The sequence below is a fragment of the Paecilomyces variotii genome (genome assembly GCF_004022145.1).
Source record: "Paecilomyces variotii strain CBS 101075 chromosome Unknown C8Q69scaffold_7, whole genome shotgun sequence".
Lineage (NCBI taxonomy): Eukaryota > Fungi > Ascomycota > Eurotiomycetes > Eurotiales > Thermoascaceae > Paecilomyces > Paecilomyces variotii.
In genome coordinates, this window is record NW_021167146.1 from 167,054 (window position 1) to 192,206 (window position 25,153).

The window sequence follows — 25,153 nt, forward strand, 5'->3', positions numbered from 1 at the left end:
CAATTCTGTACCAGTTATACACTAATGTCACTAATCAACAAAGCATATCCCATTTGCGGTCAGCCTGGGGATGTTGCATGTCCTTACGGGCCACAAGTCCCGCTACCGGCAGATAAAAGTGTAGCAACTGAGTTCAAGGCATCTGTCTCCCCAGGTAATACCGGCCAGTCCTTGAACAGATCGGTTGAGTGAGAAGTGCTTAATATGGGAGCAGATATGAAGTCAGATCCTGAATTCTGCATCGTCGATTGCTGCGATATGGTAAAATTTGATTCTTGAGCGGAGTTCAAGGACTCAGCGGCGCTCGAGCAGTTTATGCTCCCTATGGCACTTGTATCTGGCAAGATCTGGCTAGTTAGAAGACCAGATGACGGATCTTGCTTGGGGTTTTGTTGCATATATTGGTCAATCTGGTCAACCTGTCCCCAGAGCCTGATGGAAGCCTTTGGTATGGACAGCCGGGACAGCTCTACATTCTCCAAAAGTTCCACGAGAACGACCAGGATGTTGCGAACTAAGAGGTATGTCCGTGTGGAGAGAGGAGTTGGTATGGTGGAGCTGAGAATGTGGCCGATGTGAGACAGGTGGTGCAACTATTGGAATAGAATTAGAAATGGTTGAGTAAATGGGACTAGAATGTTTTCTCACCGAGCCTATGCTTAATGCGCTGGATAATCCGCGGGGAAGAGCCTCGATCTCATCAAGTAGCTCGCTTGCAATGGCACACCTTAGGTGTACATTAGGCTTCTCAGTCCCAGCAAGGAGCATTTTGATCTTATTTGTTGTCAAGACGATGTTCATGGCTACAAAAGATGGTTAGTACCATCACTTCGCACTTGTTACGCAAGATAGAAGTGGACATACCGATGAGCCCATACCAATCCTTCTGTGGATCTCCTGTTATATCTTTCACTACCTTGAGCTCAGGCGGTAATTCCTCATACAATCTGGAGATGAGATTCAAAATTTCGTAAGTGAGATTCTTTGAGGGGCGAACACCAGTAAGGAATGAGTTTAATAGACCTCTAGGCTCTTCAACCGAGGCCTGCTGCCACGCCCTCATCATGCCGTTCATGTTTTCAAACAGACGATATAGATCGGTGCAGTAGTTCCATCCACGCAAGAACGAGACTCGATCTGGCCTTAGTTGAATACTAGTTGCGAATATGTCCTCATCATCAAATACTTCAGCCGGATATAACACTGTTGTCTTGGCTTCACACTGACGAGATGGCAAGCCGAAGTTGGTTGAGATATACTGCTCTTGTTGATATACGCCCCAAAACTGGGAGAAGTTGAGTCAATATCACTCGGAACTGTGAAGGAAAAGAACCCGGATTATACGCTTACCAGTCTACGTCTCTCCTGTTTTTCAATCTCTGTAAGATCGTCAGGCCAGTTGGCTTCAGCATAGAAACCATGCATGACAGATAGAGATAAATAATCTCCTAGGTGTGCAACGGTCTTTTTCATGTCTTCATTTTGCAGACACACTGCAGCCAGTATAGCACTCGCCTTCATTGCCTGCAAGTAGTCAGAAGCGCTAGTGATGTCATTTGGCATGGCTTCAACTGCCGCACAGTAGCATTTGGAGGAGACAGTGGCGGCATTGACCCGGATATCGTAGAGGTCTTGGGGTATCCGGATACCGTTTTGTAGCTGCCCAGAAGTTAAGGCGCAAACAGACATTACCACGACAAAGACGTCTCTATCAGACCGATAGAGCTGCTGACGAACTTGGTAATGGAAGGTCGGCCAGTGAAAGTATGGCAGCCTGATATTGTCAGCACATAGTCTAAGCCAAAGACAATTGAATTCATCCGCGCTAATACAAAAACAATACATACATGGGGTAAATATTATGATAGAATACTTGCATAATACTTTCAATTGCCTCAGGGCTGACCAGGCTTTCGTGAGCCGAGTACAGATCTGAAGTGGAGGGTCCGTTGTACATGGCTTCGTCATTGATCCCTGGGCTTCTCGGAGGCTCAGAAGGCTCACTAGGCGGGGCTGCAGGCGCCTTATCGATACGGTCTATGGTCGAGTCTGATTGCGGAATATTATCTGAAGGCTCTAGGGACGTTGTAGCCTCCACATCACTCGCCGGTCGAGTTCGGCGCACCGGAGGCTAATCTGGTTGTAAGTAAAGGAGGAGACAGACGATAAGTTGTGAATGAAGAGACAACATATAAGTGGCGAAGGACTTAAACCTCGTCGTTTCACCGGCCTATTGTATGTGCACTCTACTGCCTGTTTCTCGCAACGTCCACAGGTCGTCCCCACAATACCGGGCGAGCACTAGGATATTTAATATCAGCACTTCAACCCTAGACAGAACCAAACAGATGAGCAAGCATTAACGGGTATACCTACCCTACAGGCATTGCGATGGCATCGGTCACAGGCTCGCTACGAGCTTCTAGTCAGTAAAACATTTCAATTAGGTCGACTGGGAGCTCCATCAAAATCAGCAGGAATACTCACAGATTTACGCTTGCGAGTTGAGCTGTCCGTACCCGCAGTGGTAGGAGATAAATCGTCGTCGCAGGGATTTGGAATTGTCCCGTCTGTAGTGGCCGAGAGCATATTGTCAAGATCCAGTAGACAAGAAACCAAAAAGGTCTTTTTAGCCCTGGTAAACAAATGTAATAACATGAGCTTGTTTTCAGGCAAGACGTTGAACTTATGGACTGGACGGCCAGATGACCTTCTATACTTCCACTATGCAAAGACGGCATATGCCTGCAGATGCGGGGTAGCATGCCTCCACCCTGGTGATCCCGCGGAAAAACTTGTATTCTATCGAATGGGATTATCAGGAATGGCACGTAATCTGGTAATGATTTATACAAAGTTGTACCGAGAGCAGGTCCGTTTGCGGGGGTTTACACGCTAGGACTTCTCACAGTCTAGTTATAGTGAAATACAAAGAGGATCAAATACATCATCAGACTAGGATGGAACATCGACTCTCGGTTAGAAAATTAACGTGGCCTTGGCTCTATATCAGCCACGCCGTACCGACGTCAACTATGGTCAGAGCTACCTTAGATTTCAAGGTGGTACTCTATTTCATAGATTGACAGAATACTTTAGCCGAAGCTTTTCGCCATAGTAATAGAAGAATAGGGGTATTGGTACACATCCCAGTGAAATAAACCCTAAAAATGAATTTCCCCAGCCCAGCCCCAGGTGATTATACAAACTCTGACCACAGAGGGGGATGATAGCAGCACAGAGAGATCGAAGTATGACATTTGCTGCGATTGCTGATGCTGCGTATATTGTGAAAACGTCGATAAGGTATGCCAGGGGTGCCACCTGAAAGATTGTTAGCACAAGCAACTTTGCCATCTCAACTTCTATTTACCCACGAATACTATGGTTAGCCCTATGGCAGCAACTGCAGTGCCTATTATAGGAACAATCCAAAATACTTGAGCCTGTGCAGACCATCCATACCAAATGAGACCAATTGGCAAGAATAAACCGCCTGGTACCATTATAGGTAGCCTGTGTTCGGGCTTGAACTTGCCCTTCTCAAGTCGTCTCGCGACGAAGCGGTTCGACACGGTCGTGTACACAATTTGACCAATAACAGAGCCAATGCCCCAACCCAAGTATACAAGCCCAGAAACTGATGTCGATATGTTATACTGGCCCTCAAAAACGGTGGTGAAGGTAGTAAAAAGTCTTGCACAGCTCATTAGTATTGGACTTAGATGTAGTATGTCTATACGAACTCACATAAACATAATCGTGTATATAAGAGCCACATACACGCAAAGCATAAACACGATGACAGACGTGAATAGCATTTTCATGGGTCGAACAATGGACAAGCGAAGAATATTCTTCGTTGATTCGACTTTTTCCAGATTGGACCTCAGTCTCATATTCCCAGTCTCCTTTCGAAGCTTCTTGACTCTTCGTGCAAGTAGGACAGGTGCAAAAGTTTCCCTCATCACAGTGACGTTGAGAGCACATATCACCCCGGCTATGATGGTAAGGATCCAAAAGGTCCACCGCCAGCCAAGATAGGCACTGGTGAAGCCTCCGATGGTAGGACCGATAACGGGTCCTACGGTGAGTCCACACATCCATATACCCATTGCAGTCCCTCTTTGAGCTGGTTCGACCATGTCTGCGATTGTGCCACCTCCTAGCGTAAACGGCGCGACACCAAAGCCGCCAGCAAGAAAGCGAAAGATAACGAGCGAGGCCATGTTTGGAGCAAGAGCACTGGCGATGCACCAGAAGAGGAAACACGTATTGCACGCGAGATAAACCGGCCATCGGCCATACGTTTCTGATAGCGGTGCAATGACTGAGGAACATGAGTTAACTATCCCGGCATTGGCAATGGAGGATGTGAAACTTACTCAGTGGACCAAATGCGAACCCCAGTACATAAATGGAAATCACAAATGATTCTAAGAGGTCATTCTCGGAATGGAACTCTTCCATCAATTGTGGCACGCCCGGCGTAGGTATGGTTGACCCCAAGGCGGTCATCAAAGTATTGGCAGACACGACGAATATTATAATCCATTTTCTTCTTAGAGGCCAATTTTTCGGGTTCTGTAGATCGTCTGGTGCCCAATCAACAATGTTTAGATCTGGTCGTGTTGCTGATGATTCCTCTGTGCTGCAAACATTTTCGATATTTTCCAGCTTGTCGAAGTTACTATTGTTTGTCTGGTCTGCCAATTCTCGATTGATGCTCTCGAAACCAGAAGTCTTCATCTGCTCGAATGAGATGTCAAGGCCATCTTTCGGCGCAATCCTATCAAGTTGTGAGCCTCGATCCAATGTTGACGCCATTTTTTTTATATATATCACGATCTATCTCGCTTTCTACGCTGCGAGTGATAAGACGACCTGTTTCTGTCTTTTCTCTTTTCTCTTTTTTCTTCTGGAAGGGAATGGTCAACGGGTTCGATAGAAGTTTCAAATAGTTGCGACCGGGCTTCCCCCCAATTCTGGCGGTGTTGCAAGGCGGGCGGCCCTCGGGTCTGTGTCGGTTAAACTCCTAGGGTTGGGCTGGGAATCTTCAAAGCAGGTCAACCATAAGATCTGCAGCTGGCTGGTAATTTCGTCTGCACGCTTTCATGAGGTAGACCGGTGGTTCTTGGGTCACTTGCTAGACAACGAGTTACCAATATCTAGCCACGAGAATCTCACACTGCATTCTAATTCTTGTTGCTGCGGCTGTCAACCCCAAGGCATCCTGTTTGAATTATAAGACGTCCCAAGACATTGTGCTAGCAGGTATGGACTGTATTACATACCTACGTACTGGGGAAACCATTCTGAATCGGCTGATTGGTATTTCAAGTTTTACTAGGAGACGAAGATTTTGGAAATTACTGCTTTGTTTGGTGATCAGCAAGTTTCAAAATAATATACCGAAAGACCGACAGCGAATCAACTGTAGTATTCAAGTCGTAACTATTAATTATACCGGCGGCGTAATAATTAATGCGCTGGTTCCGCAGCGTGTACGAGATTCGACACGGCACCGGTGGAATTTAAGCCAGCATTGATAGTCTAAACGCCGACGATCAACATGGCAAAACAAGAGTGTCCTCGTAATTTTATATTGCCAAATCTAATTCTGTACTATATGGGAGGTCATAGAAGTATTATTCCATCTATACATTATCGGCGAAATGAGTAGATGAGTCCCCGGACAATTTCCTGAGGATGTCTTATCAGCATTGTACATACGATTACACAGACCCAGGAGTGGGAAACTTTAGCATCTACAAGAGGATTTCGCCGTTCACATACTATGCGCCGCCCATAAGTACCTTCGCGGAGTTGAGCAAGCTATAAGGATAGCTGTTCTGGCAAGAGACCATCTACTGTTCGCAGTGTAACTGTGACACTAGACAAAGCAAGTGCAAAGGCTATCTCAAAACACCAATTATAGCCATATAATCAATCTATGGTAATTCAATAATACGGACAGGTTCTGAAAAATCAATAATCAAACTAACACCCTTTACAGAATCATGAGTCCTGCCGCTATCATCTTCCCATACGCAAAGTATGCTGGCAGCAGCGCCTCCGTGACCAAAGGTCATGAGTGGCGCACCGCCGCTAACAGCTGTGCCTACTTGCTTCCACACCTTGAGCCGTCCATGCGTGTGCTTGATGTTGGATGCGGACCGGGGACAATATCGTGCGACTTAGCAGCCAACTATCTACCTCGGGGCCACGTCACTGGCGTTGATGCGTCGGTAGATTGTGTCGAAAAGGCCGCAGAAAACGCGCAGCAAAGGGGGATTGAGAATATCTCTTTCACTACCGGTGATATTTTCAATCTCCCATTTCCGGACAACACATTTGACGTGGTGCATGAACACCAAGTGCTGCAACATATCTACGACCCGGCCGCGGCAATCGAGGAGATGCGGCGCGTTGCAAAACCAGGAGGCCTGGTTGCATGCCGTGAATCCATTATGGATGGATTCTTGTGGTATCCGCTAACACCAGACAAGAAGGAGTGGTGGGACCTCTATGTCCAAGTTGTCAAATCCCATGGTGCAAATCCGGGAACAGGGAGGATGTTGCATGTATTTGCGCGTCAAGCGGGATTTTCCAGGGATGCGATGACCTCCAGTTCAAGTGCTTGGTGCTACTGCGATGAGAAGGAGAGAAAGTACTGGGGGGACCACTGGGCTGATCGAATGTTAACTAGTGCATTTAGGAGAGATGCAGTCTCCCGTGGCTTCTGTACCAACGAGGATATGGATAGATACGCGAGACTTTGGAGGGAGTGGGGTGCCCAAGATGAGGGGAGTTTTATTCTCGTTCACGCGGAGATTTTATGCCGAGTGGACAAATCTTAGCTTGTTGAAATGACAACGGGCTATATAGAAGTCTGATAGCTAGTTGCATGATGTGACCGTTATTTGATAGAATAAGCACCACGATGATGCGTCGAATCCGAAAGGCACGGAAGCAATATGACTGCAAAGTCCATGGTTTTGCTGGACTATCTACGTATATACATTTTATGCTACTGCTATCCATATCTAATGGTCAATAGAGAAGTCGTACGTTGCTCCCGCTACTTGATATATCTAGAGGTGTAACATATCTGTGTCGTCCGTGCCGACACACGGTGATCATCATCTCGAACGCCCAGGTTAGCGAGTGCAGCCGGGCCTTGGCATGATGTATGGTCAAGGTCGCTGATGAAAGTTGTTTCTGAGCTAAGACACAGCAGTCAATGTGTCACTGATCGCGAGACGAAAGAGACCAGCGGCCGGTCAGCGGGATAACGGATACACTCGCGGGTAATACTTCCGAGTGGCTATATGTGAAGCGCATTGGAGCCATGGAATTCTTGACAAATATATTCTACAATACCTATATCCAGCTTGCTACCCTCGTGCTAACTTGAAAGAGCAATCTCACTTCAACAAACCAGGCCAACTCTCCGCGAACAAGTCGGGGAAAAGAGAGCCGTCCAACCCAGACCCAAAGTCAAACTCCGTCTGGGAATTCAGGTTCGCTGTCTGAAGCGCAAAGGTGAACGCATTGGTAGGACTCGGCTCAGACTCTTGCGTGGCAGCTAGGGACTCAGGTAGACGAGTGCTCGCATGCAGTTGGCCTTTCTGCTGCGATGAATGCGCTCCAAGTCGGTGTACTTGTGGTTGGTGATTGTTTTCTGATGTGCCTTGGCTGGCAGTCACCAGCCTAGGTACCTGATCCAACCGCGAGGAGACATTCGGCGAATCTCTGGGCTCTTGTAAATCCCTAGCACTATCCACAGACCGAGATGGGGAGGTCTATAATTTTTTCAAGAAAAAGACTTCAGTGTCATTCATTACCAACCCCGCTTGGTGTTTTCGATAAGGACAACTGACCGTACTTGGTAACCTAATACCTTCTGCGGCACTGGCATCTGGGGCTCCAAGGAGCAACGTCTGCCCGATCGAGAGCAACCCTGGCCCTTGATTCTTCTGTGACACCTGCTGCATATAGCTATCCATGGCGCTGATCTGAGTGCGCAACTTGATGGCCAGCCCAGCGGAGGGTAAACGGGACGACTCGATCTTTTCGAGGAAGTCGGCGAGAAGGAGGAGAATGTTGTGGACTTGGATGTATCGCCAGGCTGATAACGGTTTACGAATTGTGCTGCTAAGCAGCTGGCCGACGTGGGAGAGGTGGTGAAGCTAATAGGAGACAAATAGTCAGCTTGAGTGGATGATAGCTAATGGAGAATGTTTGGAGACCCACCGAGCTTGTGCTGACAGTCTGGAAGAACTCGAGGGGCACGACGCTGAGTTCATCGAGTAAATCGCTGGCAATATCGCAACAGCGGTTGATGCTTGGCTGCTCGCTCTCGACGATAAGCATTTTCATGTTCTGCGTTGTGAAGAGAATGTTGGCGGCTGTGGGATTCGTCAACATGAGTGGTAATCGTGGCAGCCAGGTTAAGCGTACATACCAACAAAGCTATAGCGGTCAGTAGACAGGTCTCCTGTCAAAGTTTTGACCGATTTGAGCACCGGTGGTAGGTCCTTGTGCGCCTTCGATATAAAATGGAGACTATCCGAGGCGAAATCCCTTGGGGGTCGAACACCGGCAATCAATGTCTCAATCTCACTGCTGCTTTCATTCGTCGTCTTCGTCTTCCCTTGTTGTTCCATGTGTTTTGCGGCCCGGATGTGCTCTAGGAGGCGATATAGATCGCTGCAGAAATTCCAGCCTTGGAGAAAAGAAATCTGATCTTGACGAAGGTTGATCTGGGTGGCGGTGATATCCTCATCGTCAAATACCTCAACAGGATAACGAACCGATCGATTTGCCTCGCTCTGCCTAGCAGGTAGACCGAAGTTGCTGGCGATGTATTGCTCTTGCTGGTATACAGCCCAGAACTGCAGAAAAAGACGTTAGCAAGGGAATCCCGCTGGTCGCTAGCCAGGGCCGTGTTCTGAAAGTAACCGAAGATTGTTCAACATGAGTAATCTCACCAATCGTCGCCGTTCTTGTTTCTCGATTTCTGATAAGTTATTAGGCCATCTGCTTTCGGTGTAGAACCCATTCAATATGGACAGCGAGCTGTAATCCCCAAGGTGGGTGATGGGCCCTCTGAGATCCCCGTTTTGGAGACATACCGATGCTAGCAGCGCATGTGCTTTCATCGCCTGGCAGTAGTCTGTGATGGCGGTAAGGTTTTTTGGCATTGCTCTTACTGCTGCAAAATAGCATGTAGAAGACAATGTCACTGCATCGGAACGAAGGCCTTCCAGGTTGTGAGTACTCGGTATGCCATTGTACAGTCGCCCGGCTGTAAGGGCACAGACGGCCATTGTAACAACAAAAACGCCCCAGTCCGACCGGTAGAGCTGGTTAGAAATCTGGGCGCGGAAAGTAGGCCAGTGGAAGTAGGGTCGACTGAACGGTAAGGATACCGAAGTAAGCATATAGTGCCCTGCCAACGAATGAAGAGTGCGAGATATGCTTACATGGGGTATATGGTATGATAAAAGACATCCACGAGGGCTTCAATGGTGTCGGGTGGGATCACACCTTCGTATGCGGAGTAAATTGACGAGAGCTGCGTAGAGAGGCCGGCCTCACTGCCGTCAACGGGACTCACTTGGATCGGTGAAGCCCCGGTCGGGGCAGGGGCTGGTATCCCCGCCGTATCCTCCATTGCGACGGTGGGCTGTCGTGGAGCAGGCTGGGTCGAAGGCACCGGAGAAGAAGCATCGCTCTCTCGTGCGACTCGCCGGGCCGGATTGGGCTATCTGGTGTATTAGTTGGCGAGAATAGAGAAGGAAGAAAAGTGCAAATTACCCCTCGTCGCTTAACCGGCCTGTCGTATGTACACTCCAATCCTTGATCTTTGCAACGAGCGCAAACCGTTCCTTCGACTCCGGGCGAACACTGCGAGGCACCGTGAGTAATTCAGTCAAGTCTACAAAGTGGCCAGCTCGTACTCTGCAGGCGTTCCGATGACACCGATCGCATGCGCGCTGTACACGAAGTATACATTAGTAACACGTCGTGCCATCCCTGATTCAAGTCACGGTTCGTAGACTGACGCCGCTTCTCTTTCTTTTGCTGCCTCCACAAACGGTCATTATGCCAGGTGTAGACGAACGGGGTTTCAACACAGACGGTGGAAGATGGACATGCTGATGTGGTCGCAGCTTCGGCTGCCGGGGCGGAAGAACCTGGTCAGGTAAGAAGGAAAACGAGTTCAACCGACTCCCCGGCGCATGGTTGATGCCTTTTAATCAACGAAATCAGGACCAGAGCTAACTACTCCGTACTCCGTGCCAACATATTGCGGGGAAATATGTGGAGAAGCGCGGGGGGCCGATCATGGTCCACTGATGAATGGAGCTGCCAAGTACGGAATAGGAGTTAAAAGGGACGAGATTGCATGAGAGTAGAGGAATTTGACGAGCGGTGATTCGCAGCGTCTCTCATATGGTATAACTAGAGTCTTGGCCCCAATATCCCAATACCCATCTGGGTACTTTCCACAACCCTGGACCTTGCAGAATACTGCAAATGTAATATTTGGATATACATACTAAGTACCTATTCAAGATTCCGCGTCGGAAATTTGGCGCAGAATGTAACTGCACTGGGTATGGATAAAGATTAATAGTTCTCTCTCTTCTCGCTTAAGCACTGGAATCAAATATCCAGCAGCAAGGATCCTACTGTATCTATTCCTGTTATCTGAGATATCTAGGATTTATATCAATTAGGATTTGAAGGGCCTTTGCGCCCGCATAACTGTCCTTCAGCGGTTACGCGTTCCCTACAATAGCTGCTAAAGCCGCACAAGTCGTATAATATATCTGGCATTGCTTGCCGCAGCGAGTTATGATATGCTCTCTCGGATTGTTATGTCTATCTCGATCTTTCATCTTTCATTTCGTCCCATATTGCTTGGATAAGGTTCGGGTCTCTGGCGAATAAGGTAACCGATGAACAATCTCAAACTTTTACTACTTATGGTATTCTTGGGCGATCGGATAAGATATATCTCTGAATTCTTGAGACTGCTTATGAGTGCTTGATTGAGGATCGAGTCTAGAGATGCTTTAGCTAGCTAATTAATTCCAGGTTGGCTAAACAGGCTGGTGGGCAGGAGACTAGTATTTTAAGTAAGGCCCCGAAAATATATAGCTTAGAGCGCAATCTTGTATCAGCATTCAGGAGTGGTTCAAATCGAGATATTTATCAATCACAGCAAATATCATCTAGCAATAATATAATCTCGTAACCCTAGAGTACTGTACCGAAGTTCACTGAATAATTCTGTTCTTGACTCTCCCAATCCCCTCGATTTCAATCTCCACCACATCGCCGTGCTTGAGGAATTTGGGCCCCCCTTTCTGGAAACTCCCAACCCCAGACGGCGTGCCCGTCATCACAACGGCTCCCTTGCGCAATGTCCGACCTTGACTGAAAAATCGAACGATCGCCGGGACATCAAAAATCAAATCATCGATACCCGACTCTTGTCGCTTCTCGTTATTCACCCATGTGCGAAGTGTGAGCTTCGCAGGGTCTGGAATGAGCTTTGACGAGACGAGAACAGGTCCAAGAGGGGCAAACCCGTCGAAGGACTTCGCGTAATTCGATTGTCCGCCTTTAGCCGCTTCCTGCCACCATCTGCTCGAGATATCGTTGCCGATGGTATATCCTAGGACATGGAGGAGGGGGTCTGCATCCTCTGCGATGTCCTTGACATTTTCACCCATCACGAACACTAACTCTCCCTGGTGTGGATTGTTAGAACAGTCCAGTCCCATCGGATAGAATTATGTACCTCATAGTCCACATCAAGCGCCGCTGAGTGTAGATGGACGTCATCGTACGGACCCGTCATAGCATCTGTGACGATGTTAATCCTCGAGTCGACGCAGTCTTGTCGGCTCAAATCACTGACCGGGATACTTCACGAAGGTCTTGGGATGTTGTGGAATAGGAACCTATAGTATCGTCAACAAACATTCGGCAGTCTTTCGAGTGCAATGGCCGCACTTCTTGGTTGAGGGGCATACTCCTGCTTCTTCGGCGTGCCGTCTATAGTTCAGGCCGACGCCATAAATGAATGGGACATCTACCAACGGACTCAGAAGCTTTTTGACCTCAGAATTCTCGCCACTAAGCTTGAAGTCCGGATCAAAAGGCGACGCGCCCTGGTATACAGGCGCCTCGATTCCTATCAGACTCTGGTTGTAGGGGTGGTCCTTAGGGACCTCGCCAAAGTAGATATCCCCGGATGAACTGACAAACCGTATCAAACGCTCAAACTTCGAAGAGGCCATTGTAGCAAGATGCGAAGATATTCTTCTAGACCTTCATCTATGTGGATAGAGCAGAACTTATATGCAATGAGACCAGCGCCTGGACAGGTTGCGTGTTGCCTAATTCTTCCGAGCTCACAGACTTCCACCGCGACATTCGATAAGTTCTTTCCCCCGGTTGGAAAAATCGGCCAGACCTGGGGTATTCTAGCATGCGGTTTAGCCGACGTAATTATGGTATCGTCTCGTTGCACTTTCAGAAACGCCGGACAGGGACGTGGAGTGAATCTGATAAACTTAACCCATTCGGCCGGATTTCTTGTCTCCTGTCAGGATAACTAGAAGACAGCTATTGTGATTCCCTACGATCCGGGTACATGCTATATGATTACCTGGTCTAGGAAATTATGTTCTGGGCATTGATCCGACACACAGGAACAAACAGTTGCCTGTTAGCGGGCCTCTCAGCATCGCTTTATACAACTGGGAATGCACTTATGTGGATGCAAGGCACACTGGTACAGTAATAATTGCAACTGTGCGATTAATACAAAGCTTCAGAAGACAATCATAGAACTTTCTCATCTCAGAAAGCTACCATTTGTCTTCGCGAGAATTTCATCGTAGTACGGCTGAAACCCAAGCCACCCCTTTTCAGGCCCTCCAACCTGTGCAGCCGTGTACTCTGCTTCGGCTTCTTTAATGATAACCTTTTCATGGCCACTTCCATGTTGCGCTGAATCAACAAGAAGCTGAGCATGGCAGGTCTTCTCCAGGCTGATGAACCAGAATGCGGCCTCGTCAATACTCCTACCTACCTGGGGAAGGTCAGTAAAGATACACGGCGTAAAGCGGACGGCTCTTTCCTCACCGTGAGTAGTCCATGATTCTGCAGTATTGCAGCCTTTCCCTTACCAAGTGCTTTGGCAATACGCTTGCCCTCCTCTCGGTCTAGGACCACGCCTCCGAAGTCGGTGTACACGGCGTGGCTTTTGTAGAACCGCAGAGCATCCTGAGTAATCATATCCAGTTCTCGGCCAAAAACACTGAAAGCCTTTCCATGAACGGAATGGGCATGACACGCAGCGTGGATATCTGGCCGTGCCTTGTGTATTTCGGAATGGATAGCAAAAGCCGCAGCATTAATCGGCTCTTCTCCCTCTACCACCAGACCGTTCTCATCGACAAGGATCAAGTCTGACACTTTTATCTGGGAAAAATGCATTGAAAGTGGATTCAGCCCTGTGACATTGGATCAGAATTATTGACGCTCCTAGGGAATTCCACGACGTAGACGGCGTACAGAAGTGGTCAGTCAGAATTGGATCGCGGACCGAAATATGACCTGCAATCCCCTCATCGAACCCGCGCTCAGCAAATATACGGAACGCAGCAGCTAGATGTTGCTTGCGGTAGAGCCTTTCTTCATCTAAGGTCCCAAAAACAGGATACGAGCGGATTCTGAGTTTGTGACCGTTCTTGGACAAGCCGAGTGCACCAGACACAGCATTGGTGTTATCCTCGTTCTGGAGAACCGTAGCAGAGGGGGCCATCTTGGACAGAAATTATTGACGGATTGGATAAGAGACACAGTCAGTGTGATAGCGGAAATGGTGTTGAAGCCATAGGCTATGAAAACTTGACCATCCCGGCTCTTTATCCCTTCGCGATGAGGCGGACAAGACAAACTAACCGGACGCTGCTGGGGAATTTTAACGACCGGCTTTACTATTGAATATACATGGCGCCCACACGTGGAGCCCGTTACATAGCATAGGGGCCGCATTGGTACTGCTCCTGCTCTGTGAACAACGCTTTTGGTGCCCCAAGCCAACCTCGCCCCTGGATCTACGTTCTCATCCAGATCGAGTTACGCCGTAGGATCAACCGGTCTCTTAAGATTTGCCGGACTTTGTGCGCCCAGGACAAATCCATCAGAAACGGAGACAGAGATTTCCCAGCTCATACGGGGCTTCTCTGATTCTGACGTTTCCGATCATATTGTACATACCATACCTCGATAGGCCCACCTCAGGCCGTTCTAGTTGTTCACTCAATCCTCGACCTCGCCAGTGATATTAGGCTACAGGAATCTTCCAGCAATTTGATTGCACTATGGTATAATGGGATAAACATTCAGCAGAGTCAGGAACTGATACTCAAGCATATGGCTAACGGCCGCTCAAGGGAGATACACCTTTCGCCTATTTCTTCTCTGCTAATCCCTCCCTAACAGCAGCAGCGAGATCGTCCGCCGTGGTTCCTCTTACTCGGTGCTCCTGTCTCTCCTTTCCCAACACTGTTTGCTCTGCTACTGCTCTGTAGACCTCGGCCACCCGCTGGTAAACATCCGCGCCTTGAGTCCCCCCAGCATTATCCCACCCACCTTCCTCCCCAAAGCACCGTCCAATTTCCACCATTTCATCCACCCACCGACCTGCCTTGGGTGGAGTCTCAACAATCATCTTTGTAATACTGTTCCGCAACCTCGGTTGAAAGGCTTCAAGAAGCTGATGCAATTCCGAATACACGCCCATGGAATATGCCGTGCTAAAAGATTGGATAGACAGTGCAAGAAGACCCTTGATCAGCGATCCATAGCAGCATTTGAGCCCACTTGCAGCCCCAATATCCGCACCCAGGGATATCGTGTTCAGCACCTTCGCTAGACGTTCGTTGGCCAGTCCGTCTGGACCAGAGATCGGAATCGCAGGCCGCGCCCAGGTAGCAGCGATGTCCCCTTCGGGTTCAGAAGCCTGTTTCTCATTGGAGCTTGACTGCTTCAAGCGCGGAGGCCCGCCGATAATACCACCATCAACGAATTTGATACCCGGTACGTTCTGCTTGAACTCCGCAGCAATGTGACGTGCAAGTCTAGGGCTGATAGCGTTCAGGTCGACGTAATACAACGGACTCTTGCGAGCTTGCTTGACTGACATGAACCGTTGTGCTGTAGCGAGGGCATCGCGTGGGGGGACGATCGAGAAGAGATAGTCTACCTGTTTGACAAGCTCTTCGTCGCTGTCGAGTAATCGGATATTTGCTGTGCGGGCGCGATTGTAAGTGTAGTCGCTGTGACTGTTAGAGCGGGTTTCTGCGTGGTATAGTTGAACACTTCACTCACCTTCTACCCGTAATATTGGTCATAACGGTGTATCCATGGGCGCTGAGCAAATTTGCGATGCCAAAGCCCATCTCCCCAATGGAGACAATACCGACTTTCACAGGGGCGGCCATAGTGTTCGCTTTGTGAAGAAAACAGCAACGAGCTTGTAGGGGGCTGATGAAAGTTGGGGATTTTGTTTATTTCCTTGGATCTATCCGGGGTTTTATGACACCTTAATGTACATTAGTGACCGCTTACAACACCCAGGATTGGCGGTTTCGCGAAGAGCAACGAATTGGCACTTGCGCCCTTGATAGGGCCGACCTGTTAAACTACCGGCTATCTATGAGCTAGGGAGAACAACAGTTCCTCCGTAGTGTAGTTGCTAAACGGAGTGGAGGTCGGCGAACATGAGCCACACTAGTGACATTCAGGCTTTGTAATTGACCGCCAGCGACTATCGAGTACTCTATGTAGGACCATCTTCACAGGAAGAGCTTCATGGTCATTTGTTGCTAAATGCCATTGCGCCTGAGCCCCATATCCAGGTATAAATTTTGTGGGGTTTCGCATTCTGAATTGTACCAAGGCTTCCTGTACACCATTAAGTTCATACGTGCGCAGACAGCTTTCCTTGGTGATGTTGTCATTCAGTTTTTTCCTGCTAGGTCTTCTGGTGGCCACTTTTGGTAGGATCTCTGCCTTTCAACAGGTCAGACATGATGCCTTATTTCAACCACACTATATACTGCGCGTCACCGAGGAAGAAACCAGCATTGCATGTCGCACAAGGCTATCTGCGCTTGTCAATGGTATGTTTTGCCTGTGTGCTGCAGGAGCGCGGCATGCACTCTATCCTGTATTATTTGGAGGATGTTGGATTCTTATAGCCTATATCACAGGAACGACACCGGGTCCAACCCTCTATATGAAGGAAAACCAAACTACATGGATTAGGGTTTACAATGCCATGAACTCCTCTAATCTAACCATGGTACGGTGAAGAGCCTCTCCGTGGAGTGACCAGTCCAGCTGATTAGATTGTTAACTCCAAAGCATTGGCACGGCATATCGCAGTCAGCTGCTCCATGGTCTGACGGAACACCTCAGGCCAGTCAATGGCCTATCAGTGTAAGATTGACTTCTCAATCACTGCTCTGGAACCTTGGAAATGAAGTCTGAGACTGAGGAAGCCCGTCAAAGCCCCATCACTTTTTCGACTACGAAGTGCGGCCGAAAATAGGCGAAGCCGGTTCATACTATTACCATTCCCATGTCGGTTTTCAGTCTGACACCGTTGCGGGCGTGTTGATCGTCGAGGAGGCTGATGGGTTGCCGCCATACGAATATTATGAAGACCGTGTCCTGTTTCTCTCCGAGCTCTTCAATGTGACTGACCAAGCAGCAATGGACTTCCTGCAAGGTCCATTTGTGAGCTACAAATGGTACGTTTGTCTATACAGACGCATAGATGCACTCGTCCGTTTGATTGACCAGTAGCACTATTTAATACACAGGCCTGGAGAAGCGGAATCAATACTCGTGAATGGTAACGGATATCGTGCTCGAGACGGTGAAGACTCATTGGTCTCGAAGCCTTATGGTAAATTCGACCCTGGAGTGCTGCGACCCTGCCGCCCGGAGGTTATCGAGGTAGAGCAGAGCAAGGTTTATCGATTCCGCGCCATTGGGGGTGTCGCAATGAGTCCTTTAGCTTTCGCCTTTGAAGATCACGACAATCTTACTATCATTAATGTTGACGGGGCATACACCGAGCCTGCAAACACTAGCCTCATTCAGCTCGGCGGCGGACAACGCTACGACTTTCTCCTCGAAACAAAATCAGAGCAAGAATTGAAGGCACTAGGCAGGACAAAGTTTTGGATACAGATCGAGACGCGCTACAGGAACTTAAATAACACATTCTACGCTATCCTATCTTACAAGACAGACCTGGGTCCGAATGTGAACAGCACGATCCCGGCTGAGCCCCCAGCTGAGAAGCCTGTGTTCATTCCTTATGCTCTGGAGGACTGGTTGGAGTATAAGCTGCAACCGCTGAAACCAAATGGCTTCCCAACAGCCGACCAGGTTACTCGTCAGGTCTATCTCACATCTACACAGCTTGTTGTCAAGAGTGGTGCATTTTGGACAGTTAACAATCACACCTGGACAGAGAATGACCAGCACGAGCATGGGGATCCATACAATGATACGGCTCCGTCTGCTGATGTACCTTACCTAGTTGATATTTATCGACGTGGTCAGAGCGCTATTCCGAACTATGATTTAGCAGTTCAAAAATATGGAGGATGGGATCCTGGGCTAAATGTGTACCCAGCACGCAGAGGCGAAGTTATTGATATTATCCTTATCAATAACAACAACAACCGGAGTGGTGGGTTTGACACCCATCCCTGGCATATCCATGGCGATCACATCTATGACCTTGGTAGTGGCCCAGGAGAATACAACGCCACTGCTAATGAAGAGAAACTCACCGGGTACACTCCTATCAAGCGAGACACCAGTCTACTGTACAAATATATTACCGGCGACGGAGTGGGAACGAATACTGAATATACACCTCAAGGATGGCGTGCCTGGCGGTTAAAGGTTGACAATCCGGGGTAAGTAAACTTGCAGACAGTTCATGACATGCATGTACTAATCTCCCTTCAGAGTGTGGATGATACACTGCCATGTTCTTCAGCACATGATTATGGGAATGCAGGCATTGTGGGTTATGGGTAATGCAACCGAAGTCACACACAACACTGGACCGAGTCTTGTTGAGGGCTATTTGAACTACGGTGGCAATGCGTATGGAAACAGCTCCTACGATCCCTTGGTCAACCATTACTTTAGTGATTAATTTTGCGTAAATAATGAGATACACATGCAGACTCTCATAAAATGCTAGATTTATTGGAACGCCCATTTATATTTCAAAGTGCTTCTGCAACAGACTCAAAAGGATTGCACAGTTAGCGTATGTAATTGCTGTTTTATGTCATAACATTGTAATCCTGGTTTAAGTGACCACTGGCTTTCATCTTTAAGGCAATAGCTCCTGCGGACTTTATAATTTTAATATAGTTTCTATGCCAGGGCATTTTGAACTTGTAGCTACTCGAACTATAACGTCAGATACCGTGGCAGCGAACCTAATTCTCTACCAAATCCGAGGGAAAAAGTATTGGGCTCTTGAAACCAAATACGGTTTTCCCCTATATGCTTTCTTTGATTGCGTCCTCGACTTTCATTCCCCTCATAACCCGCTGCATCTTAGTCTCATCATCCACTGCAAACTTAGGGGCCATCTCCAGCACTAAACCGAGCTTGTCCTTTGGAATGCAAACAGCACAGCCGTCTTCCGGGTCAAGCATGACAATGTCTCTCTAGGAAAGACATTAGCACACCAAAGATACCAATAAGAATCCATTATAGCAGAACAGCAAGTGTGTTTCTCTCACCTGCTCAACTCTTGTGCCTCCAATATGAATCGGCACGTTAACTGCATGCGCTCTACACTCCCCCCTCGTTGCCACGATGCTCGTTGCCCGCGCCCAGACCGGGATGTCCACCAGTTCCCTAAGTTGCTTCACATCTCTTACCCGTCCGTCGACCAGTATACCCTTCACTCCGATTTTCCTCATGCGCGCCGCCATGAGCCCGCCCATTGTGGCAGTCCTCGTGCCCCTAGGCTGGCTCATTACGACAATTGTATCGGGGAGGGCCATGTCGGCGTAGATCGATCCATCGGGGATATTGGAGTCCGGGGTAGTACTAAAGTCCGATGGGATGAGAGTGGGGAAGGAGGGCGACGCTCTTGGGACGAAGAGAACTGTCACTGCTGGAGCGACCACTTTGTTCCCGGTGTTTATGGGCCCTTCGACGGTTAGAAAAGTAGACAACCAACTTAAGTACGGTGTCTCTCAGGACCCATACCAATGTCAGGGAGGAAGCCGGCGCCCGGAACGCCCAAGGTCAGCAGCGCGTCAGAGATCTACGTCGATTATGAGAAAGGTTCCAGGGACTAGGGTCTGTATTCATACCTCGCATGCCGAGTAGTTCAGTAGTCTTTCCAGTTCCTCGTTCATTTTTACTCGGCCAGCCAAAGGTCGAAATGGCCAAGGTGTGTCTTTTTCTGGCATCGTGTAAAACGGATTGGCAGAAAATGACTACGTCGTAGACACTTATGCTGGCTCTCCCGCCGGTCAGCTCAGAGGGGTAGGAGGCGAGTTTAGCCGATTAGACTTGAGTCCCTGCTGCTAAATCCAAAGGGGCTTGTCATTCTGAATACCGGCTATTGCAATGGCCCGGTCGACCACCGGAGTGCTTCATATTCGGTTTTGATGATTACGTAGAGTCAATATTGGATACAAATCTGCGAGACGGCAAGCCTTTGTGCCGCGATCTTTCTGGAATTGACACTACTGTACACCATTTTCCCGCCACATCAAGCAGTCATCAGTCGTACTAAGCATGGTCAAGAGGCGACGGTCCAACATCAACCTCGACCGTAAAGATCCTTATCGGCTTCTCAATCTGACTCGTTCCATTATGCCACTGCATGGCACGATTGAACTGGGCAGCTGGAAGCCACAGTCGGTTCCGCCCATCAAGCCACATTCCGTCCACCCAGAGAAGACGAGAATCATGTACAAAAATCTCCGATTTCCCGTCGGGGGATATTCTCAAGATGTTCTGGCGGTCCGTGTCACTCAGGTAGATGTTGCCTCTGGCGTCGATGGCCGTGCTGCCGGTTGAAGGCGTATGCGAGAACGGCTGGATCCATTTTTCCAGTTCAATGTCGGGAAACGAGGTGTTGCGCAGTGCCTGGTTCAAGTACTTGGTAGGGATGCGTGACATGCCTCCTGCTGTGGGCTGAAAGTAGAGATATTGCCCATCCGGGGAAACTTCAAGTTGGTCGACATAGATGAAGTTAAATCCGCCCGTAGAGTTACGCATCAGACTGCCCTCCCCTGACGTGGGCATGTATTGTTTGAGCGCCAGCTGGTTTTCTAGGAGTCGTCGCCCGGTACCTGTGACTAGGTCTATCACTATGATGCTGGCGGCTCCTGCATCGGTAAGGTATGCTATGCGCCTATTAAACCGGAAGTCATCGAGAAGGCTGGAAGGAGCAATCAAGTCCGCAAATGGATAGATACGGGTCACTTTGTTCGTTGAGATATCTATCGTGACCAGCTTCGCACCGGCAGGATGAAGGGTTCCGTTGCTGGCGAGACCATTGTCAAGCACCCATAACTGGCCATCAGGACCGATTCGTTGGGCAGCGACATTGACAAATGTATTGGCCGCGTCTCGAGTGCTCTCGAAAGAATTCCAGGCATTACTTGGATATGGGACGAAGGAGTTGTTCTCGTAGCGCTCAACGAGCAGCGGTCCAGTCGAGCCATCGAAGCGGTTATACAGGAGGAAAATGCGGCTACTGTCGGGCACAATGCTAAACCCAGTTGTTGGCGAATCGATCTCCAAACTGTCTATGACGCTGGGATTCTGAGCGACTGCTGTTCGGATATGCCAGAGGACGAGTGCAAGAATAAAGACAATAGACAGCATCTTGGCCTTGGGATATTGAAACCAATAGTATCCGCATTGCTGGGACTCTTTGAGGGTCTGAGTTGAGCAATATATTCCACATCCATAACGCCTGATACTGCAGAAGTTGTGGTTCAGTTCCAATTTTTACCGGCTCCAGAATGGACGGTGAATAGACCGGTACAACCCTCGGTTTTATTTGCTAAAAGTCTCCATGGGTCTCAAATGCGTCTGAATATTTAGGTAATTGGTCGGCTTTTTTACCTAGTTAATATGAGGGTTGGACACCCCCAGACTGGCCGGTCGCATCCCTCATCTCTAGTCGACGTCGCAATTTATAACACAGAATAATGATACTTATTTGGGGGTCTCCAGGACCTGATGGCAGTCGTCTGTGGCCTTCCGCTATGGAATTTCGAGCTCAATCCAGATAGGAATTCAAAGCTCTTCAGTTACCCCCTTATTCTTTGCACAGAAGATGGTTCCCGAGCTCCGGCCCGCGTATCGAACAGTGTGCTATTAAGAAAGGTAATGCCTGTTCATCGCATCATTATGCAATGCTGGTTACGATATCAGGATGTAGCTAAAGAAGAAAGCACAGCGAAATCTCTTATCCGAACACCGATCGACGGTTCTTAGCCGCATTCTAGTTTATATATCTTGAAATATATATTAATCTAACGAATATGACAGCGCATTTCTGAAATAATATTCATCCTTCTGGAATACTCTACTCTTTAGCGTATGGGGAGACCCGATCTTTTCTGGCGATTCGATATAGTCAGGTGTGATGATAACTTTGCTGTAGTACAGCATATGCATCTGTAATATAGCCAGAGACCACACTATACCCGTCCAGATATGACTTCATAAATTGCAACTTCAGTACTTCGCCTAACCATTGCAGTCAATCTACTAACTATGCATTAACGCCACCAAACAGAAATCAAGGCGCCTTGCTCGCCATCATCGCCAACGAGGAGATAGAATAACGTTATACGAATCAAGATGGCATAACTCTCAAATAGATATTCACAATAGAATCGGACTGTCTGATCTAATAAACCGATTAGTTACATTATAAGTATAGATTGAATAAGAGTAAGAGATGTTTTTTTTGTTCCATGGGGACATTCCCGACGCGTCAACGATACGCTTGGGAATGATTCATGGACTGGATAACTTGGGAGTCAGGCTATTGCTATACGGTGTAGAGAATGGCAATAAATTCCCTCGAAGGGATTCGTGAATTTCTTTATTCAGAGATCGTATTTATTATCAATCCCTAATCAGACGTGTCTTTCCATACCCCTGACTCGAGCCAGTCTACTGATGGTTGACTGGTGAAGAGCTCCCACATGAGATCATCCGTCGATAGCGAAGTAGCTGCTCCGTGTCCAGTGCCTGGAAAAGGAACAGCGATTGGAACTTGAACACTGGAAAAACAATGGCTGTCAGTGCTGAATGGCCGTATTGGCGGAACAGGCACTGAGGCCGCATTGTCTTCTGATAGAGATTGCAGCATCGCAAGAGAGGGCGTGTTATCTCGGCGCGAGGAGTCTCCGTTTTGGTCCGTTCCAATGTTGATCGTTTGATGATTCTCTATTGGCGAAGAGGCCAATTTGCTTCCTCCGGAGGTTATCAAGTTCTTGCATAAGTTGAGAAAAGCGTTGAGCAGATTGTGGAGTTTCAATAAGGATGGATTGGCGTTCTTGTACCGCGAGAGGAGAAGAGTGGCATCTTTTAAGAGGGCGAAGTCCTCGATGCTGGATATGCTGACAACATTGCAAAATAAAACGAAAAAGGGGCTGAGCGGGTAAAGGAGGACTGTCCTGCATAGATAGTTAGTTCGGAAGAGGACTAAGAGCTGCGTGAGGGTAGGATACGGAAGGGATTCGATATAGCATCTCTACTCACCATGTTAGAAACGATGGAAAAGGCTCCATCACTTCAGAATCCTCAGCACTGCGATGCTGAAGGTATAGCAATATGCTGAGTGCTTTTCGCGCTGAGAACAGACAATCTCCTTGATACAGATAACACCTGCGCCTTCGCAAGCGGTACTGGAACACATTGGTCTGGATAGCATAATACCCATATTCAAAATCCATCCATGACGTAGCGAGAGCTCCAGGTATCGTCGATCTGACCTTTAGGAATGATAGTTAGTTCAGGTACATACGCCAGGAGACCGTTGACTTTGTATACATGATCAATTCTCTCTCGAAGCAACTTGACCTTTTTATCAAGCCTCTCAAATTGCACGTCTATGTTCTCTTTCCCCTCATTTCCGAAACCCTGCATTAAATCTAGACCATTTTCTTGTGTCTCCGCCACAGTTAATAGAAGTTGAAGCATTATAGTTGGGGGGTCGGATACGTCTCCGCGTATCAATGAGACAGGAGAAGCGTTTAGCCTTGGAAGCGAAGGTGGTCGCACCAAAAGTAGACTGAGTACCTTGTCTAGGTAATAGCACCAGTAGACACTGAACCGGATTTCCTCATCTGTTTCATGTACTGGTGGGTTTTGAAACGTGGTATGGTAATTTAGAGAAACAATGGCACGGGCAGCCGCTGCTGTTAACATCCAGCTCTGGGACATATTTCCCACATATTGCATGAATATTGCCTTGAAGTTTATAAGTTTCTCTGACAGAGATAGACAGGGAACTTGCCCGTGACTGCGATATTGAAGGATGGAACTTACTCCTGATAAGAGTGCTTGAACCAGTGGGAGACTCGGAGGTGATAGAAGGCCGATGCGACTCAAGGAATCCAGAGCGGTAGCTGCATATTGACTTCTTGACTCTTCTAGTCTCTGGAGGACAGAATTACTGTGAGGAGGATTGGCCCGCATGATAGTGAAAAAGAATGCCTTTATATAGACACACACACGATACTGGAGGAGAAGTTGCTGGCTTGGATGCCCTTCTATTAGAGTAAGGGTCATTCGCTCGAGAGTTTTCGTCGAGATGTGGTCTGGCCATTCCATGCATGCACCTATTCCTGTTCGACGGGCAAAAGCTTTGAAATCATGAGATTTGCTGACTATACGGGTCAATTTGGTTTCATACCGGGAAGCATCATATATAGTAACTCTGCTGGTGCTGCGGTGCAGATCACCGATGGACTAAGATCAGAAGTACCAAGCAATCCGGAAGCATTTGATTCCCCAGATAGATGGGGAAGCTGATTAATTAATTGCAGTGCCGACTCAAACACTGCTTGTCGCTCCTGTGGTAGAATGTTGTGATCAAGCTCCTGTTGGATAAATTCTCGCGCTTCATTTGTCCGATGACTGGGTTCTTCGTCTGCTACTACATGGCTGTGCTGTGGGCGTGTTGAAGTCTTCTCATGGTCGGGGTGCGAACCTCCCTTGTACAAGTGGCTGCGCGGCGCAGAAGACTCCCTGCGGCTCCGACGTGCAGCTTCAGGAGGTGAAGACGGACTGTCCAACCTATACGCATAAAACAGTCATTATAACTATTGAGAAATAAACAAATGGTTTGGAGTCACGCACTGTGAAATGACGTGTGCTGTATTTTCGAGGTTCGTCAACCGTTCAGCTAGCGTAGACATGCTACCAACAGTAAGTCCCTTGGGAAGCAAGAAGGCTTCTTAGCACACACTCACCGCGATCTCCGAGATGGAGCGTGACGTTTAGGACGTGTACGACAGCATTTCACTTGAGCATTCGCGCAGTTTTTGCATGTCTTTTCTCTGTCACATTTCACCTAAAAGCGTGGTCCTTGCAATGAGCATACTTGGGCCATGGTTGCGATGAGAAATCTCCATTATGGCTGCGCAGATGTTGACCTAATCTAACCTTTCTGATATAGCAGAGATCGCACTGAAAATGTATTAGTCTCGTGATAGCAACATCGCATTAATATCCATAGATCTCAGTAAGATCCACGATCCGCATTGTCAACGGTAGGAGCAGCTATTGGATGATGCATGATAGAATCACTCTGACGTACAGCTGGCAAGGTCATGTTCTCATCTGGGGGCCTTGAGCTCATATTCAGGCTCCAGATTTCGTTGGTGAGCAGGGGCGTTTACAATGCTGGTGATCTGAAAAGTGATTGCGATACTCAGGTACGTCCGTTCGGAAGGTTTCTGTCGGAGGGTCTCGGCGATTCGGGCCCGATAAGCCTCCGAATGAACCGGGAACTCGATATCTA

General features: G+C 48.2%; 11 protein-coding genes across 11 annotated transcripts; 2 read left to right on the forward strand and 9 right to left on the reverse strand.

Annotated features, from left to right (window-relative positions):
- Window positions 1-83: 83 nt before the first annotated feature.
- C8Q69DRAFT_403943 (hypothetical protein) lies at window positions 84-2,412 on the reverse strand (the record flags this gene model as incomplete). The annotated part of the gene is made up of 7 exons (XM_028628024.1): window positions 84-593; window positions 649-803; window positions 865-1,285; window positions 1,351-1,774; window positions 1,848-2,013; window positions 2,214-2,301; window positions 2,377-2,412. Coding segments are annotated over 7 exons (1,800 nt in total), but the record flags the coding sequence as incomplete, so codon positions are not given.
- Window positions 2,413-2,882: 470 nt separating this feature from the next.
- C8Q69DRAFT_289532 (multidrug resistance protein) lies at window positions 2,883-4,959 on the reverse strand. The gene is made up of 4 exons (XM_028627000.1): window positions 4,386-4,959; window positions 3,751-4,330; window positions 3,378-3,696; window positions 2,883-3,324 (listed from the first exon to the last, which is right to left on the reverse strand). The coding sequence occupies exons 1-4, from the start codon at window positions 4,825-4,827 to the stop codon at window positions 3,076-3,078; spliced, it is 1,590 nt and encodes a 529-aa protein (XP_028483979.1). The 5' UTR covers window positions 4,828-4,959; the 3' UTR covers window positions 2,883-3,075.
- Window positions 4,960-6,008: 1,049 nt separating this feature from the next.
- C8Q69DRAFT_433769 (methyltransferase type 11) lies at window positions 6,009-6,969 on the forward strand. The gene has a single exon (XM_028628520.1). The coding sequence runs from the start codon at window positions 6,021-6,023 to the stop codon at window positions 6,858-6,860; it is 840 nt and encodes a 279-aa protein (XP_028483980.1). The 5' UTR covers window positions 6,009-6,020; the 3' UTR covers window positions 6,861-6,969.
- A 60-nt stretch (window positions 6,970-7,029) lies between these two features.
- Window positions 7,030-10,360, reverse strand: C8Q69DRAFT_499124 (hypothetical protein). Its single transcript, XM_028632312.1, has 9 exons — window positions 10,071-10,360; window positions 9,966-10,001; window positions 9,823-9,912; window positions 9,489-9,769; window positions 8,994-9,417; window positions 8,468-8,897; window positions 8,257-8,411; window positions 7,884-8,192; window positions 7,030-7,805 (listed from the first exon to the last, which is right to left on the reverse strand). The coding sequence occupies exons 1-9, from the start codon at window positions 10,107-10,109 to the stop codon at window positions 7,428-7,430; spliced, it is 2,142 nt and encodes a 713-aa protein (XP_028483981.1). The 5' UTR covers window positions 10,110-10,360; the 3' UTR covers window positions 7,030-7,427.
- Window positions 10,361-11,206: 846 nt separating this feature from the next.
- On the reverse strand, window positions 11,207-12,320 carry C8Q69DRAFT_521701 (fumarylacetoacetate hydrolase family protein; the record flags this gene model as incomplete). The annotated part of the gene is made up of 4 exons (XM_028633520.1): window positions 11,207-11,768; window positions 11,819-11,883; window positions 11,939-11,981; window positions 12,054-12,320. 4 exons carry the CDS (start codon window positions 12,318-12,320, stop codon window positions 11,292-11,294), a joined length of 852 nt encoding a protein of 283 aa, XP_028483982.1. The 3' UTR covers window positions 11,207-11,291.
- A 470-nt stretch (window positions 12,321-12,790) lies between these two features.
- Window positions 12,791-13,852, reverse strand: C8Q69DRAFT_499126 (class II aldolase/adducin N-terminal; the record flags this gene model as incomplete). The annotated part of the gene is made up of 3 exons (XM_028632313.1): window positions 12,791-13,117; window positions 13,171-13,541; window positions 13,603-13,852. 3 exons carry the CDS (start codon window positions 13,850-13,852, stop codon window positions 12,881-12,883), a joined length of 858 nt encoding a protein of 285 aa, XP_028483983.1. The 3' UTR covers window positions 12,791-12,880.
- Window positions 13,853-14,427: 575 nt separating this feature from the next.
- C8Q69DRAFT_492191 (6-phosphogluconate dehydrogenase) lies at window positions 14,428-15,704 on the reverse strand. The gene is made up of 2 exons (XM_028632164.1): window positions 15,424-15,704; window positions 14,428-15,371 (listed from the first exon to the last, which is right to left on the reverse strand). Exons 1-2 carry the CDS (start codon window positions 15,534-15,536, stop codon window positions 14,504-14,506), a joined length of 981 nt encoding a protein of 326 aa, XP_028483984.1. The 5' UTR covers window positions 15,537-15,704; the 3' UTR covers window positions 14,428-14,503.
- A 341-nt stretch (window positions 15,705-16,045) lies between these two features.
- Window positions 16,046-18,342, forward strand: C8Q69DRAFT_499128 (putative multi-copper oxidase; the record flags this gene model as incomplete). The annotated part of the gene is made up of 6 exons (XM_028632314.1): window positions 16,046-16,217; window positions 16,308-16,399; window positions 16,462-16,536; window positions 16,609-16,850; window positions 16,923-18,035; window positions 18,088-18,342. 6 exons carry the CDS (start codon window positions 16,046-16,048, stop codon window positions 18,278-18,280), a joined length of 1,887 nt encoding a protein of 628 aa, XP_028483985.1. The 3' UTR covers window positions 18,281-18,342.
- A 91-nt stretch (window positions 18,343-18,433) lies between these two features.
- On the reverse strand, window positions 18,434-19,729 carry C8Q69DRAFT_469847 (DlpA domain-containing protein). Its single transcript, XM_028630795.1, has 4 exons — window positions 19,464-19,729; window positions 19,357-19,414; window positions 18,882-19,297; window positions 18,434-18,806 (listed from the first exon to the last, which is right to left on the reverse strand). Exons 1-4 carry the CDS (start codon window positions 19,560-19,562, stop codon window positions 18,636-18,638), a joined length of 744 nt encoding a protein of 247 aa, XP_028483986.1. The 5' UTR covers window positions 19,563-19,729; the 3' UTR covers window positions 18,434-18,635.
- A 9-nt stretch (window positions 19,730-19,738) lies between these two features.
- On the reverse strand, window positions 19,739-21,103 carry C8Q69DRAFT_433783 (major royal jelly protein). The gene has a single exon (XM_028628521.1). The coding sequence runs from the start codon at window positions 20,989-20,991 to the stop codon at window positions 19,888-19,890; it is 1,104 nt and encodes a 367-aa protein (XP_028483987.1). The 5' UTR covers window positions 20,992-21,103; the 3' UTR covers window positions 19,739-19,887.
- Window positions 21,104-21,803: 700 nt separating this feature from the next.
- C8Q69DRAFT_499131 (hypothetical protein) lies at window positions 21,804-25,058 on the reverse strand. Its single transcript, XM_028632315.1, has 9 exons — window positions 24,950-25,058; window positions 24,796-24,819; window positions 24,603-24,703; window positions 24,490-24,549; window positions 24,044-24,426; window positions 23,677-23,993; window positions 23,179-23,598; window positions 22,888-23,120; window positions 21,804-22,802 (listed from the first exon to the last, which is right to left on the reverse strand). Exons 1-9 carry the CDS (start codon window positions 24,989-24,991, stop codon window positions 22,256-22,258), a joined length of 2,127 nt encoding a protein of 708 aa, XP_028483988.1. The 5' UTR covers window positions 24,992-25,058; the 3' UTR covers window positions 21,804-22,255.
- Window positions 25,059-25,153: the final 95 nt, after the last annotated feature.